Below are 18,273 nucleotides of genomic sequence, written 5' to 3'. Positions count from 1 at the left end.
CTTCCTTCCTCTCTCTAATATTTTTCTTAAGTAGAATTTCATTTCCAGACCTCCTCCTGAGATTTTGATTTCATACACTGAAAGCCATCCCTTCCATAAAGCTTACAAGAAAGAACACACATTTATTTGGGTATAGGAAATATTTGGATATGTCTTTTTAAAATACAGAGTCAAATACTGTTTTAAAAGAATATTCAGTTTTGTCATACATCTACAGAAACCCCAAGGGGGGGGAAAAAAGATTCAAAAGATTCAAAGCAGATTGTTTTGTTGTAAACTGCCCAGAGACGTTAGTTTTGGACAGTATACAAATGTTAAATAAATAGATAATCAATAAAAGGGAACATAGAACCCACTGTAGGAGGGTGAGGGTGCATCCATAGCTATGCATTGTTAAGATGACTAAACCTGAGAGGCCTAAATGTTGACATTCACCAGGAAGAGCCATTTCAAATCAGACATCAGCCATGACTCTGGAATGTGTCACAGAAACTTAAATTCTGCACTCCAAGTACACAAAGGAAACTAGGCAATCTGCTGACTTAGGGCTTACTTTGCACAACTCTGTTTCTGCTTATTCTGTTTCCAGAATTAAAAACAACTAAGATTTATTTTTATCAAGACCTGGCATTATATAGATTGGAAAAAGGTGCATGAAGATGGACATAGAAAGGCCAACATTATTAGCAGGGAGCAGAAGACTGAGACAAAGTGGGAAAGAGTATGAGAGAGCATGAGAAGATGCACATGCAAAATAAAGCAGGACGTGTGGGAATTAGCAGAGATAACCACACCAAACAATATTACTGTCATCAAAACCATTTTGAGTGGACATGTGAGTGACTCCTTGAAAGGTCCCCTAAGCCATACACCTGAGAGGGAGAAAGGTGACAGCGCACACATGTAATGTGCTAACACTTCAGTTCTATCAGAAGCCTAGCCATTCACTCTCAAATTTTTGAGTTTTCATTTTACACTGCCCATATATTTCAAAGCTCTCTTCAAACAACTGTGAGGGCTAAAATGGTGTTTTTCTTTAAGCTTAAATTTCAAGATGACCAAGAATTAAGCACTTAGCAGATCTCATGCTTGCATAGTCAGTGTGAAGAATACAAACAACCTTGTTAACATTTGGGGGGGGGGTCAGGAAACCTACAAAAATCACTGCACTAGAATCGGCTCAGATGCTGCAGAAATTCAGGTAAGATTTGCAGTAGAGAACATATTACAATAGCTGGCATATCTGTTAGGAAAACAAATACAGCAAAACTATTTGCTCACCTGCGACCACATTCTGAATATTTACCAATATTTTTTAATATTAAGGCAGCTGTTAATCGGATGTGTTTAGTAATTGGTCCCTCTTTTTCATCCTTAGACAGAAAAGAAAATAGTATTAGAACAAGTGTGACAATGATTCCCTTCCTCCTATCCAGTCTACATACTTGCTACTTACTGTGAAATCTCTGAAAACAAGGTTTCTTGATCCCCTCCGTAGTGCCATGAGGGCAGCACTAGGGTGATTGACAATGGCCTTCTGTGCTCTGGGAGTGGACGATGCACCCCCTGTGTGTGGTGGTCTAAATACAAATAAATAATAATTGGAATACAAATAAATAATTGAATTAAATTGACATTTCTAGGCACATTACATATTTGCTCCCAAGAGGCTACTGCTTGAATATTAACAGGTAAAAAGATTATGCTGCTCAACAGAAGCCAATCTGTTCAAATTCTAGCTCTTAAGAGCCAAAACATTAATAGATAATGATGAGACACATTAAGTTTCAATTAGGTTGCTTTTCATATTGTAAGTGTTCTTAATGTGTTAGGGGGAAATAAAGTTTTTCTTGTGAAAATGCATACGTCTGCAAACTTAAGCAACCTATTAAAATTGTATTATTAATTTACTACAATCAATTGACACTCACAAACATGTGATGTATGATCCTTCCCACATCGGATTAGTGCCTAATGGGATACCCACAGGGTTCAATGTGATCTGCCCCTCTTGCCCTCGACGCACACATTGGCAGTGCACCAAATCAGTCCTTGAAATGGGAAGCCAATGCACATCTCCCTTATTCCCATTTAGCCCTCCCTTTCTGCTCTGCCAATTATGCAATTTCTAAAGATCACATATTTTGACTAAGGGGGAGGGCTCGATTTCATTATTTTATTTATGCTATACTTTTCAGCCACGCTGGCTCCTGAAGTGGCTTACAATTAAATCCTAAACTGATTACAGTTACATTTAAAACAAAAGTAACATCAGAATAAATATGGGAGAAATGTATGGCAAAGTCTTCTGGTCTCTGGCCAGGGATAACATAGTTATCCATTCCTTGCTGGACAGAAGATGCAGCAGATCGACTCAAGCTGGCTGATGATAATGATGCTACGCCACAGAAGCAGCCCTTCTGTTGATTTACAGACTCTTGATCCTTGGCACCTATGCTGATCCCTTTATGCATGGGCACAGAAACTACCCAAAGAAAGATTGAACCCAATGCATTTTACAAGAAGAAGAAGATTTAAAATGTAACAGTATTGCTCCAGTACTGAGAATGAGCCACTCTTATGCAGGTTGTCAGATAGTTTGTTCACCAACATAAAGTGAACAGGGTTCACGACGATGTAAATGCCACCTAGAACTGTGTATGGGGTTCTAGGGTTATGCACTGTTTGTATAGAATTTAGCACCTATAACTGAGCGAGAAAAAGAATACGGATATATCCCTGCTAAGTGCGCAAAGAGACACCTTTAAAAGTGATATTTTCTTATATTTAGCAGGCAGCAGCTGTCCCTATTTGACCTAGCACAGTATTTCTCCGGTGGGCTTTGCTGGTGTCTCTCCTGCATTTCTTTCCTCCTTTGGGACAGGGAACCATTTACTACATTTTATTTAATTTGCTATAAACTACTTTGAGAATTTCTGTTGAAAAGTAGAATATTTATTATTTATTTTTATTATTATTTATTTACACAGTGTTAGGTGTTATTGAGTGGTTTGTTTTATCCAGACATTGAGTCCTTCCCAAGGACCTGGGATGGCTGAATTTTATTATCAATGTTGTTGCTGTTATTATAGATATCGTTGCAGAATATAGGCTGTTTCCAGTAAAGTTGCTTTTTGTAATTGGCTGGTGGTGATTTCTGTGGCGCCTATGGTGTTGAGGTGCTCTTCAAGTTGTTTTGGAATTGCACCTAGGGCGCCAATTACCACTGGGATTATTTGGTCTTCTTCTGCCACAGCCTTTCAATTTCAGTTTGTATATCTTTGTATTTTGTTATTTTTTTCTATTTCTTGTTATTTAAAATTACTTAATTATTTAAAAATTATTTAAAAATAAATTTATTATTATTATTATTAAGAATCAAGCAATATAGCATGATAGCATGAACAGAAATGCTTGAAGCTCTCTAGAAGTAGCACAGCATACAACGTACTGTATCCAATGTATATTAAGAAGCAAATATACAGGGTGAGAGGTTTATATGTCACCCAAAGGTTCTACCACTGCAAAGGGTATTTACGATAATGCCTTCTCAGTTATGAGCTCCACTGCTTATTGAGACCATCTGGGGAGGTTCATCCACAGTTGCCACCAGCTCATCTGGTGGCTATTCAGGGACAGGCCTCCTCCATTGCCACCCTGAGCACATTTGGAATGTGCTCCCTGCTGAAATAAGAGCCTCCTCATCTCTGACATTTTTAAAAGGGGTTGTTAAGACACGTTTATTCATCCAAGCTTTTAATTAGACATATAGAATTTGTTAATGTTTTAAATTATTTTAATGTTTTAATGTTTGTTTTAATCTGTGTTGTTTTATTGTAAACCGTCTAGACATGCAATTTTGGGGCGGTATACAAATATGCTAGAAACGTATAAATAAAGGACCAGAAGAAGCTAGGCTGTCCCTGGTATCTTTCATGGATGCTTCAGTGGTCTGCTGATTGGTTGTGCTACCTTGCTCCAATCTGCCCCCCAGCCCCGGCAACTCTGCAAGTTTTCACAGGTTCCAACATATATAATTTTAAGTATTATTGAGGCACATGTTCCTTACTTAGTGGAAGGTTTTGAACTTCCTGCTTGTCCGTGTTCATCTTGTTTTAACCCTGCAAGAAGGGCATCTCTAGAGCAGTGTTTATCCTGTTTGTGGGGTGGAAAAAACCCCATGTTAATACTGTATATAACATAGACATTGCAGAGAGAGAGGAGGAGAAGAACAATATACCCACAGATATATGAGCTGAACGATGAACATGCATAAACGTTAGTAAGTGTGCACAGTCACATGAATGTTTAAAGAATGCACACAAACTCACTCCATCAACAGGTGTTGCATATGGATCATCAGGAAAATGCAAAATGATTACACATATTTCATACACACTATGTGGTTAATATGAACACATCCCACATCAGTTTGATATGTTGTCCAGGCAAGATGCACAGTCCCCCAGTGGAAAATACGCACACTATTTGGCCAATGTGCACACTTCCTGAACTACGCAGTTCAATAGTGCACATTGTTCTCCACTGGAGACTCTGCATAAATGAAATACTCTGCTTTTGCTGTTGGTCTGAGCACAGTCTCTAGACCTTCATGTTAACGTATGAAATCAGCTCACATTAGCATATGTACGCATACATAAAAGTGTCTGGGGAGAGGGGTCGTGTTTATACCAACTCTCAGCAGTGCAATCAGTACGGTAGACGTGCATACATTTTGGTATGTCTGTTGCAGGCACCTATCTATGGGATAGTACTGGTAAGGGGTCACGCACTGGCTGACAGCCAGTCTAGCAGTGTGCTGGTGAAATAGTGTTGACACGCACACTAATGCTGTGCCATTGCTTAAGAGGCAGAGCAATGTTTGCTTAGCTCTCTTTCCCTCTCTAGCCCACTGTGCCTCCTGAAAACATGTCCCTGAAGTTGTTTTAAAGTTTATTATTAAGCAACTAAAAGAACACGTGCTTATTATGCACATATACCCCTTGAAGAGGAGGGGAAGGTGCAAGCTCTTTATTCCTCTCAACAGTTCCCCACCAAAGCATATCTGTCTTCTCTTCATGTTTGGGCTTATTTATCTCCACCAAAGTGTGAGCAGAGATGGAGGAGTTGGCATCATATCTCCATTTTGCCAAATCTGCTGCTATTAAGATGAAGGAATACAATATCCTGGTTATAAATGTATATATTCCACCACAGAAATCACATGCTAGTATTAAGGACATTTGGGAGGGCCTTAAACATTATATTGATAACCTCTTGGCACAATTCTCAGATTTTTATTGTATAATTGGAGGTGATTTTAATGCTAGAATGGGGCCAAATGATGTTTGTTTGTATACAACTTACCAAAGTTATCCTCCAGAAAGAGATTGCTCGTCACCATTACAAAGATGGCAGTCTAAAGATCAAGTTTTCAACCTATCCGGTCTGTATTCGACCCATACAATGAATGTACTAGATATGTTTGGGCTAAACGGAGCGATGGATAAGGATACAGTGGGTGAATTTACCTGCTGGTCTGGGCTAAGAGCGAGAGTTCTGGACTATGTATTTGTATCACAAAATGTGCTTAAGTCTCTGATTCAATTTAGCATCAAAGGACGAATGGATAGTGACCATTTCCTGCTGTCCCTTATCTTAGAGACACAGGGAACGGGGTTCACCTTGAGGAGGCTCTCCATCTTGACCACTGTAAAGATTCCCGGTTAATAAGGGCCAAGAAAAGAAAAGAAAAGCAAAAGACAGAAAAAGAAAAGCAAATCAAGGATATTTTGGCTGCAGGCGACTCCTTATATTTCATTATTTTGGCAGAGCCCTCAAATGCGGGCATCCTTACCCACTATCAAACCCTTGTCCAGAAGATCCAGCATTGTTTGGCCCAGGCCACTAAAACGGACTCCAATAGAGGATGCAAACCATAGCTGGTTTGATCAGGATTGTATTCTACCCAAAAAAGATCTGGTTACAAAATTTAAACTCTACAAGGTCAATGCAGCTGGGGTGACAGCCCAAGAAATGTTAGAGCAGAATAAGCAGTATAAAGCATTGATAAGGAAAAAGAAGAGAACTGCAACAAGGGAGGCCTGGGAATGGTTGTATGCTGCCTCCAGAATGAAAGATTCGAGAAGAACATTCTTGAGGATCATGTTGGCCAGTCTCAAAGGGAGATCTCTTAAGTTGGGACGTCATATTTCGGCATACGCTTGGGTGACATACTTTAAGACTCTATATCTGGCCAACTGTACTAAGGGTACACCCCACCACGTCATTTGTATGTGCTTCCCCATTGGTCTCTGGTCACCTCTCAAGAAATTGCTAGTTTAGTGGCCCAACTAAAACCAGGCAAGGCACCTGGAGTGGACCTGATCCCTGCCGAGTTATTAAAAGCAGATCTCGATTGGTGGGCCCCATTTTTGGCAAATCTCTTCTCCTATATCGATCAGGTAGGTTGTATACCGGAAGAATGGCGCACAGCTGTTATTGTCCCTATTCATAAGAATGGTCAGCATTCCAATCCATCTAATTATTGCCCAATAAGCTTGTTGAGCATAGTTAGCAAAGTGTATGCTAGACATCTTTGTAACAAGCTTGTTGACTGGGCAGAGCAAGATACCATCCTTAGAGATGAAGAGGCTGGCTTTCGTGTTGGTCAATTTACATTGGATCAGGCCCTGGTTCTAATACACTTAGCGGAAAAGTATACCAACAATTCCTCCTCCTTATATGTGGCATTTCAAAGCCGTGTTTGATTCTATCCCTAGATCTTGACTCTGGAGCAAATGGGCCAATACCTCCATAGACCCACGATATACGCTTCCGCTATACGAAAACACCTTATTGAGAGTAAAGTGTAATAATAAAGGCCACTTGTCTGAACCTGTTGCTACACAGAAGGGGGTTAAGAAAGGATGTATTTTAGCTCCCTTTCTGTTCAATTTTTACATTAATTTCTTAATCCCCCTCTTAGACAACCCTGACATCCATCAGCCTAAGCTAGCTGGTAGACCCATCTCAATTTTACTTTATGCCGATGATGTGGCCATACTATCAAGAACACTAGTTGGTATGAGGAGGACGCTACGAAAACTCACACAGTTCTGTGAAGAAGAGTCGCTAGTTATAAATACACAAAAGACCAAGGTCATGGTATTTGCCAAGAGACCAAAAAAACATAAATGGCAAATTAATGAGCGCAGGGTTGAGCAGGTTAAGACCTGTAAGTAGTTGGGTCTACTTACTTGTAGACTTACTAGTAGTTTTTTATGCAAAAAGTCCGTGAGGCCCACAATGTGAATATGCGGCAAAAAGTGTGCAGAGGAGTGCATCTGCTATACTCAAATTCTTTCACACTAATGAGGGACATTACATTCCTGTGGCAGTTAGGGTGTACCAGGCTAAAATACTGGCACAAATGTTGTACGGGGTTCAGATTTGTCCCACCTGTAATTTTAAGTCCTTAGAAGTGGTTCAATCTGGATTTCTTCGTGCCATTTTTAAAGTCCCCAGATGCGTATCGACTGCTATCTTGCATTTAGAAACCGCCCAATCATTATGACTGTATGGAACCACTATCCAGATCAGGGTTGACCAGAGGTGAGGCACAGTTGTGGCTTTGTACATTTAACTACTGCCTTAAATTATACGCCTGCCCCCAGGGCCTTGCCTCCTTAGTTCTGAAAGGTGAGTTTCACTCATCCTGGTGCAAGAACCTCTATGACAATTTGGGCAGATATAGCTTCTTGTTGCAATATTTATTGGCTTTGGGTACTTTAGGTGGTTTTTCAAACTACACCCAGCCAGCTGCATACCTCACCCACTTGACCACCTTAAATCAGAGGAGAGCCTTTTCGCTGGTGCAGTTTAATGCCTTGCCTTCTGCCGTTCTGGATGGCAGATTTAAGGAGATATCGCTAAGGAACTGGTTATGTCCATGTGGTTCGGGTGACATTGAGTCTGTCTTACATGTTCTTTTACATTGTGCCTATTAGAGGGGCATTCGTACTATCTGGATCGAACCATTTAAAAAAAATAGGCCTGGTCAATCAGAAGAGTATTACATCTCCTATTATTTGGCGGATCAACATGCAGTTGTCACAGCGGGGACAGCAAGCTTCTGTGCAGCAGCCAGTATACTGAGACGGGAACAACTGAGTAGTTGTAACTGAGATTTTTGCATAACCTGATGTGGTGTTATCTAGTTTTACTGTTTTGATTTTATTTGTTTTTTATGCTGATTTATATTTTGGTGTGAATGTTGACTGGTCATTGATCATAATAAATTATTACTTACTTACTTAATGTGAAAATAACTACAGCAAAAGCAGTTTGATCTGATCTAGTCAATTTCTCCACTCCACTGATTTGTATGGGACTAACACAAACAACTACAATTTGGATCTGAATTAATTGGCTCTACAGAGACTGAAGTCCTATTCAGATATTGTGTTGTATGAGTGTACAGATGCCAAAAACATATATGTTTTTGTGTGAATGACCGTTCATTTTAAAAATGAACCGAGATACAGGCCCCTCAAAATGTATGGTACAGATAGGAAGAATACTGCTGTAGCTGCTTTCAACATGATGTGTGAATAACTGCATCTGTGTACAGATCTGTTCCTGTGTAAACTGTACTCTCATTGTACAAGTGCTGAACCTAACATGTGAATACAACTTTTGTTAACAGTGCTTGAGCCATGATAGTGTTAAGGAAAAAGAAATAATTGTCTGTACATAGTGTGTGTGTAAAATTATGTATAATTAATCAATGATCAAACACGTAAAGATATCCTTGGTGAAATTTCACATGCATTATGTTAATTTTTATATAGAAAAGTGATGGGAGAACAATTCCTACCTGCAAGTGAGTAATGAAGGAAAACCTTTGCCTCTGGAAAGGTTCACAGCCCTCCCATAAACACTGCCCAGGATAAACATCTCTTCCGCCATGCTCAGTTGCAGCATGATAGAAAACTTGGGATGGTGTTTGAAACCACCTGGAAAATACAATATGAATTAATTTAGTCAAAGAAGGAATACTGCTTTGCTAACAATTAACACAGACTGCTTGCATAAATCCTTTAAAGCAAAACAAAGGGCAATACATAATCCAACTGGAATGAATGGATTCAGACCAGTTTTTATCAAAGTCCCTACAGACTTTGATGTTGGGAAAAGGCAATGTTTTTTCAGTCAGTCACTTTATTGTTACGGTCACAGACCAGTACAATATAAACAGTACATTAAGTAAAAAATTAAAGGAGCTTAAAATACATGTTTTTTGCCTTTGCAATTTTTGGGGGAAAGTATTAAAAATCACCCACTTGCCCATTTCTTTTCTGGGTTGGGTGGTACACCCACCATGCCCTACCACACAACTCACTTTGGTGTCCCCAGGAGCTACCCATGGGGAACAATGGGGTGTTTTGAGCTTCCCATTGTTCCTATGGCTGGAACACTCAAAACATTTCACGTTTGTTCCGTCAAAGCCAGCTGTTTCGACAGAACAAATTCAAAATGTTTTGGACATCTCATTTTGTTTTGAGCTCAAAATGAAATGCGAAATCTGTTTCATGCACATCCCTGTGTGATATTTTAAATATATATGGAAACAAATAATGCATCTCCAAAGCACTAACTTTCTCTCTCTGCAAAGAAGTCTAATGTGCAAATCATTTCCATAAAAGAGTTCTTTTGAAAATAATGAATATAACATTTTGTAAAATTAACACTGTGCAATACATTATGAAAACATATTAACTTGATCAACAACAACATAACCCACTTACTTTTTACAGGATTGCCAAAGACACATGAAGTTCTGTCCAGGTTTTTTCACTTGTTCTGCATGTGGACTTGGTACAGCATACACAGAAGGCGGCAAACTGACGGGTGGACCCTGGACTTGCATTGTTGGTACTGATGCAACAGGTGTGCTCTGTAGAGAAGTTTAAAAAAAGAGAGAGAGCAGATTTTAGATTCCTGATTTAAAGTTGCACTTGCTTTACATGGCTATTATTTAACAGTACAGTATATGATTTTAATGAAGCAACTTTTCAGTGGGAATACATATAAACTTGATTCCACTGAAATCAGCCGTTTGCTACTGACTTCAACAGAAGGTAGAATGCAACCATTGTCTGAATTCAGGGAAACGAAAGAGGACTGGAGAATTCTTTAGCTACTTACAGACTTTTCAAAAATTGTTTTTTATATTTGCTCTATTTGTATTTTCCACATTCAACACAGAACCAGATACAGTTTTTAGGAAGTCTTCCAAATAGTAATCTCTCCACAAAAATAAAGAGATTGGTGATTTAATGTACTTGTATGCATTTGCCAGCAGAAGACATAATCTCTTTTTTCAACTGAGCAGTTTAAAGCACCGTGTGTTTTTGGTTTCCTTCTAATGCCAATACAAAAAATGTTAAGCAAGTCTTGAATTAGCAGCTATACATTCATTTTGTATGTTTGTTCATTCATTATATGTCACTAGGCCTGAGCAAAGCTTTAGAAAATTTCAAAGCTACTCCAAGTCTCTCTTAGCTCCACAGTTAGCCTTTCTCAGTTTCTGCCAAACAACTCAGTGGGGCCTTCAAATAAGACTCATCCTATGTCCCAAGCACATTTGGAAAACAAAGCCTGCCCTTGACCCTTTCTAATGGAGAACCCTGAGATTTCCCCAGAAGTGCTTGGGGCATGGGATGAGGCTTATTTATAGGCTTCACCTGAGTTACTTGCCAGAAGAATGTGAAGGCCTGCAGGACTCGGGAGGAACGCCTGGCCTTTGTGGAGGTAAAAGGGACCTGGATGAGTTTTGGAATTTTCAGAAGCTTCACACAGACCTATATGCCACTACACATATTGTTGATAAGTAAAAGAGGCAGCATTCAGTACTTAAGTGTAGTGGTGGATTTTCACATCACATTAAGGAAAAAAACACATGCTTCAGCCTCCTGGGAGCATACAATTTAAGACTGAAGGTGACAAACCACATGTTTAAGGTCTCCTCTATTGAGACAATTTCCACAAGCAGAAACTAGCTTGTCAAGGAGCAGACTAAGCTAGAACTCCTACATCTGCCCAGAGTAGGGATGTGCCCGAATGGGCTCTGGCAGCTGTGGGCGAGGTGGAGAGTGGTTCCCTTAAGAAGCAGGTCCTTACCTGTTCTGCTGCCACCCCACTGCTTGTCTGGGCGTGGTGCTCGCTCTACCAAATGCCGTGCACGGCTGTGGCACTGTTCCATGCAGTCTGTGCGTGCCAAGGCCATGTGCAGACTGTGGTGAACAGCGCCGCAGCCATATGCGGCCTTTGGAAGAGCAAGCGCCACGCTCAGACAAGCAGCGGGGTGGCAGTGGAGCAGGTAAGGACCTGCTTCTTAAGGGAACCACTCTCCACCCCACCAAACTGGTCTGAGCTGGTTCAGCATTTCCCTAAGGAGGCGACGAATCAGTTTGTGCGCATCCCTACCTCAGAGAGAATTTGTTTTTGCAGAAAGGGACGTGCAATACTTCATCTGCATTCTGAGCAAAGCGGCACCTTGCAAAATGGTGATTCCCTTATATGGAGCAGGGAGCGAGCAACTGTCCATATCCAACCCCAGCACAACATCCCTCCAGGGGTTGTTCCTAGGGTTTGTCTTGTGTTTCTTTTTAGGCTGTGAGCACTTTTGCGATGGAAACATCTTATTTATTTTCTATGTAAACCGCTTCGAGAACATTGTAAGTACTAGTACAGTCAGGGCCGATTTAAAGTCTTTGTAAGCCCTAGGCACTCTCATAATCATAGGTCCAATTAATTAATTAAATTAAAGCAAATTATTAAATTTGATTTAGCAGTTTTCTTTTTTCTTTTTTCGTTATCTGAGTTTTTTAGGGCCTAAAACTTTGACTGCCGTGGGATCACTATCCAGATCATATACTTTTGTGCTGTGATCCAACACATTGTTGAGCACATTTGAAAACTTTCTCCTACTTTGACAGTTTGTCAATGTGCTCAGATTATACCTGAGGGCAAGCTACTGGGAAAACAAAGGATAAGAAAAGGTTTTGAATCTACGGAAAAGTAGTTAATACAACTATCTGTCTCTGACCAGCCTTCTTAATATACCAGTGGTAAACTAGAGTCACTTGAGGTTATCTATTTAAATACATACAAAAACAGAATTCTGGCAACTCAATTTCAAGCAACCATCCACTCACCAACCATTTAAAGAATAAATACATCTTACAGGTATAAAGAGGAATCAATTTTAACAGGGAGTATAAAACATTTTAAAGACACCCTGGACACTCCTAAAAATATGTTTTTCAGTAGTTTCTAATGGAAAATATGCATTAAGTAACATATTTTTAAGTGATTATTCTACACAGTGGGATAACTAATAGAACAATATCAAAATTACCAAGTGAACTAAGGATCGTGTTTAAGCAATACATGTCTTTTTATTTAACTTTTAAAAGGCTAGACAGTTCAACAAGAGACTCCCAAAAGAACCATCCTACAGAAATTCAGGAAAAATTACTAACTGCAATCAATACAGAGAAAACTAAGATTGTGAAGTCTAATTGGCTGGAAAACTTAGTAGCTGCATCCATGGCGTTCATTTGTTCTGGAGGCAGCAGTGCACAATGCCTTCTAAAGGCATTGTGTTTTCTGGTACACAACAACTTGCCCCGATATCAAGCTATAGCAGTAACCAATGGCCTTGGGGTTGGCTTGAAGTTTAACCAAAATGCTTTCTGTGCAGATGTAGCTGGTCTGCTCATGTTTTCCAGGCCAGCTGAAGCTGTGTGAAGGACCAATAAATTCAGTTTCACAAGTCCACATATCTTTAGCTGTTCCTTTCCTAGTGGTTCAGTGGTATTTTGCCAGTTTTTTTCCAATAGATGGCACATTGTAAGACCCAGGTACCATCCTGAACATCATGAGGCAATCAGCATTAAAGCAACATTATGAATAATTGTCAAATGTGCTTATTGTTTCCAAACAGAAACGAATTATTTAGGGTGCACTTTGGAAAAAGGGAGCTAATTGTGTTCCCTGTCCCTTCAGCTTAAAGTGTGATCACAACCAAACCAGAGAACAAGCCACTATCAACACAGGTTCTACAAGAAGTTAAAACAATTTATGCTCAAATAGTCACAATATGTCTTGATGCAAAGTGGCTTGTGTTGAAGCCCTGTTTCTGTGCACATAAAACTCCGATATCCTCTTTCCCCTGTTTCATACTGATTCTTCTGCAGAATCTTTGCACATCTGGTAGAGTGACCAGTTAACATACCCCAAATCTTATTCTCCCCCTTCATGCAATTCTGCCCACTTTACTGAGATTTTAAGAAAAACGGGCAGGGACTGTGCAGGTGTTTTATTGTATCCTGAATAGTACCTGGCAAGTATCTGGAGAGTACTAAGTAAATGCTAAATACTCCCAATAACACCAACATTTTTTAATATATATATAGTAAATAAAATAATAAACAAACTGGTGGCCTATTTCAATACCATAGGATATTTTTTTTATCATATTGCTAAATTGCTTTGCTTGGTAGACTGTGTTTAAAAGAACAAACAGGGAGCAGAAAACTGCCACATTCCTGTGCTGTGTTAAGCATGGTAAATATAATGCTGGTATCCTTCCCCAAAACCCGCAGAGAAAGTCAGAAGCAGGTCTTTTAAAGCAAAGAATTCCAGAACACTGTGGTAACAACAGAGAGAAGCTCTGCTTCAGATTCTGTCCAGTCTTACTTCTTGTGGTGAATGGACTGTACACAAGGAACTCTATGAAGATGGGAGTACTCATATAGGGTAAGACACTTCTTGGGATACATTGGACCTAGAGCATATTGAGCTTTATTGTTTAAAACCAGAATCTTAAACTGGGCTCCGAGAAAAACTGGCAAATATGCAGCTCATGAAATAATAACAATGTGTGTTTCCTTCCAATTGTCTATGGCCAAAGAATGGGCATCTGTAGCCTATACCAGCTGCAGCTTCTAGAACATCTTCAAAAGACAATCTCACCGAATTTTGAATTACAGTAATTCATCCAAGTAGTTAAAATAGCTTGGGTTACCATTTGTGAGATCACTCCTATTCAGAAAAATGTAGCTGGCAACTATGTCTAGGGATGTGCACGGAACCAGTTTGAAGAACTGGCAGTTCCGCCAGTTTGAAGGTGGCAGGGGTCTCCCTTTAAGAGCGGGGGGAGGGTGCACTTACCCCTCCCGCCGCTCCCCCGCCACCGATGTCAGTTTTTTAAAAAGCTCATTGGGTGGTAGCGTGTCTCCCTGATGGGCTTTTAAAAAAACTGATATCGGTGGGGGGGGGGGAAGTGGTGGGGGGGGGTAAGTGCACCATCACCCTGCTCTTAAAGGGAGACCCCCACCACCTTCGAACCGCCCCGCCGCGGTTCCATGCACATCCCTACCTATGTTGCCTCTACTACTATTAGCATGGGTGAATATAGAAGGACCTTATTTTACAAGGGTCCGAGAAATCCCACTATTGATGAGCAACACTCTCAGTTCCATACTATCGTGATGTCCTTCCCAGTTCAGTGAAACTGGTAGCCTTCAACCCATATCTGTGTGGGTAATTAAAGTAGTTAGGATACAGTTTGTGGGCCGGATGGTGAAGGAAAAAAAGGCATAAATAAAATAACACTGCCGTTCATAACATGGTTGCTCCAAGTTTGAGGAATCATAGATGTGAACTGTCTCCTGAATACATTGGTTTCTCAATAAACTCATTTTGCATGGGTTCATTATTCAAACACATACTGCACATAAATGTAGCTATTCTTTACAGATTACTCAATACAATTGAAAACATTATAATTCAAACAGCATCCAAACAGTGTGTACTATACACAATTCAAACAGCTAGGATTTTGTGATAACTGGAAACATACATATTTATCTTAATACAGATATTACTATATATTTATACATCAGACAATAGCATTACATACATTCCAATTTGAACCTGAGATAAGTAGCTATTTTTAATCAATACATATCTAACAGCTAAGCACTAGCAGTAATACAACAGATAATAAATGATATTACTCTCATAAAAAGAACCGCAACATTCTCTCCTACATTTCATTTATACTCCTGGTTTGGTGTTTGGTTTTTTTAAGCAAGGTGAAGAGAGATGTTAGGCGAAAAGGAAGCAATCTTTTTGAGATATTTTGTTCTATTCAAACAATGTAACTACTGTTAACAGAGAAAAAGTTGAATATTCCCAATTATAAGCATTTCTTGTTAGATGTATGCCACATACTTCACATATTCTAAATTATTACAGTTCTTTCTTCATTTTTCCTACGGTAGTTCAAGTTCAAACTTATTAGTGTTGTCAGCCAAAGGCCACAGTGGAAGTAAAGTGAGGCGGTTGGGGAGGGAGGAGATTCCAATTACAATCCAAAAATACAGAATTTACCAAAAAAAAACCCCTAACCAATGTAATTGTTTACAGATAAATCCATATAGAATACAAGACCATCTCAGAGAAGCTAAAAACTATACCAGGAAGGAAAATGAAGGGACAATGCTCTGTGATTCCAGCTTCTCTTATGTACTCCAAACAACAAATTTATGTACTCCAAACAACAAATCACATAAACACATTGGAACTAATAATCACTGAGAGACAAAGCTCAATGTGAAATTTTAAAAACTAAAACAGCATATTGTGACTAGCCTGATTCAGCTGCAACAAGAAGCCATAGCTTGCTTCTGAGCATGAGCAGTGACAAGCTATCAGCTCTCATGCTCTCCCTTCCCTTCTTTCCTCCTTTGTGCATGTGGGGCTGAGAGTGGAGGTTTGCAACAAATAGCAGTTTCTTATTTTGTCTGATATGCAGAACTGTGGTTGGATCAAACCATAATTAACTAACAGACAAAGATATTAAACCATTATGTCTCTGTGAAGCAAGGCTACTTTGCTTTGGGTGTCACTTCTGAGCTCCTGAAGGGTTCCTTATTTAACATGGTCCTGCTTTAAGGTAGCCCACTTTGCTTCTTCTGAAGCCTTTCACCCGCCCCACCCTAAAACTAGTTACCAGCCATGAGGGAGCAAGGAGCTATTTTCCACAGCTTGACTTTTTAAATGACTCCTCTACTTTTCTGACAGGACCAGGGAATGGAGTGGGTGCTTCTGGGATTTGTAGTCTTTTGTGAAGCTGCAGCAATGTGTCCCCTGCTGGTCCTAGTATGCAGTTTTATGGGTGGAGGTCGAAGCAAAGCTCTAAGGGTCAAAGGATTTGGCCCAGTTTGCTTTCCATTGATTCCCTTTTGGGCCCAGATGGAACTTCATTTGGGATCTGAATAAGCCTCTGAAGTTTTGTACAGCCCTACAAACTATAGTCCAATTCTGGTTTGATATCCTAATTTATTACTAACAAATTCAAGTTTGCCATACTTGGCTGAAATAAGAAATTGGTTTATTAGAACCATTCTGCAATGGGAAGCTAAAGATCTCCTTCTCTTGTGCGCGAGGATGGTGGGCGGCTCACTACAGCTTTGGTCTTTTGTTATATCTGAATTGGGACATTGTGATTTGGCTGCAACTAATGTGAAATACAAACTCCTTTTATCTTTCACATTTGAAAAAAGAAATTGAGTTTTTAGGCATCATAATTAATCACCATAGCACTTGAGAGATAAATTGTCAGATCTTTCCTTGCAATCTCATATATGGGTCAGTGCGGAGATAGTGGGGTTTATGTTCAAACTGTTCACTTTAAAGGAACACAGATTTTCTGCAATGTGTCTTTGAGAACAGATGAGCCATGCTCCTGTCATGAAATGCTCTTCCGTTTTCACATGCAAGTAGGTTCCTAGGGCAGCTTAGCATCTCTTATTCTTATTCTTCACTTTAAGAATAGAGATAAATATTTAGTCCAGATCAAATTTGATGTTTTCAAAACAGAGCCTGATCTGCATAAATGCTCCATAAGGGCACCATAAGTGCTCAGTAAATGCAAAAATTTGTAACATTGTTCAGGTCATGTCAGTGGCAATATAAAACAATGAAGCACAATGTTTGGAAACCAAGTTTCCAAAACATAAAAATGTTAACATTTTTCACAGTCTAACATAAGTCAAAAGGGAAAGATAATCCTCTAGGTTATGAGGTCTACTGTTAAGGGTAAGATGCTAGCAAAAATGTATTTTGAACTCTAGCCATGTCAGGCAATGTTTTGAAAACATCAAATTTGATCTGGACTAAATGTTTGGCTCCCTCCTTTATTCTTGGTGAAAAATTAAAAAAAAGAATTAGAGATGCAAAGCTGCCCTAGGAATCTAGTTCCATGTCAAAACGGAAGAACATTTCATGACAGCAGCTTGGCTCATCTGTTCTCAAAGACATATTGCAGAAAATCTGTGTTCATCCAAAATGAACAGTTTGAACACAGAATAAACATAAGATGAGCCCAATTGGATCATCTAGTCCAACATCCTCTTTCAACAATGACCAATCAACTGCTTTGAAGAACCTGACAAAATGTGAAGCCAGCTTTTTACCTAGCCTTCACAACTAGCAAGTTCTACTTGGCCATAATGGGTAATACGAATTCGTTAGTCTCCGTTTTAGGGAGGAGAACTGGTCTTGTGGTAGCAAGCATGAATTGTCTCCTTGGCTAAGCAGGGTCTGCCCTGGCTTGCATCTGAATGGGAGGCTACATGTGAGCACTGTAAGATATCCCCCTTAGGGATGGGGCCACTCTGCAAAGAGTATCTGTATGCTTTCATGCAGAAGGTTCAAAGTTCTCTCCCTGGCTTCTTCAAGACAGGGCTGAGAGAGACTCCTGTCTGTAACCTTGGAGATGCTGCTGCCAGTCTGTGAGTCAATACTGAGCAACACGGAACAATGGTATGACTTGGTATAAGGCAGCTTCCTATGTTCCCATTTAAAATCATTTAAACAGCCACTCCAGTAAATGCCGTAAGTTATAAGAAAATATTTGCTACTCTTAAAAAACCCAACCTTGTAAATCATATTTATTTGTAAAAGGATACCATTTATTGTTCAGAAATAAAATGCCTTTTCCATAAATAAGAGCGAATGATAATCTTTTTTCTTCACTTTTTGTAAAAACAAAGACTCAAATTTTTAGCTTAAAAATTTAGCTCAAAACTAATCTTTATCCTTACACATTGCCAATAGATATGTTATCCTAAGTCTCAGATTTAAGTGTCCATCAGTTATTCAGAGGAACAAGAATTACCACCGTTGCTGTTACAG

General features: G+C 39.5%; 1 protein-coding gene across 8 annotated transcripts in view; it reads right to left on the bottom strand.

Moving 5' to 3' along the window:
• ARID2 (AT-rich interaction domain 2) overlaps window positions 1–18,273 on the bottom strand; it is a 167,519-nt gene that overhangs the window by 1,682 nt on the left and 147,564 nt on the right. For all 8 annotated transcript variants that reach the window (XM_053256470.1, XM_053256473.1, XM_053256469.1 and 5 more), the window contains 5 exons: window positions 9,810–9,958; window positions 8,879–9,017; window positions 4,070–4,155; window positions 1,457–1,580; window positions 1,282–1,373 (listed from right to left, as the gene is read on the bottom strand). In XM_053256470.1, the coding sequence (XP_053112445.1) occupies window positions 1,282–1,373; window positions 1,457–1,580; window positions 4,070–4,155; window positions 8,879–9,017; window positions 9,810–9,958 (590 nt within the window). The remainder of the gene's footprint in view (window positions 1–1,281; window positions 1,374–1,456; window positions 1,581–4,069; window positions 4,156–8,878; window positions 9,018–9,809; window positions 9,959–18,273) is intronic.

The sequence above is a fragment of the Hemicordylus capensis genome, chromosome 5 (genome assembly GCF_027244095.1).
Source record: "Hemicordylus capensis ecotype Gifberg chromosome 5, rHemCap1.1.pri, whole genome shotgun sequence".
NCBI classification, from domain to species: Eukaryota; Metazoa; Chordata; class Lepidosauria; order Squamata; family Cordylidae; genus Hemicordylus; species Hemicordylus capensis.
The sequence above is the reverse complement of the archived record's forward strand: the minus strand, read 5'-3'. Positions and strand labels throughout refer to the sequence as shown.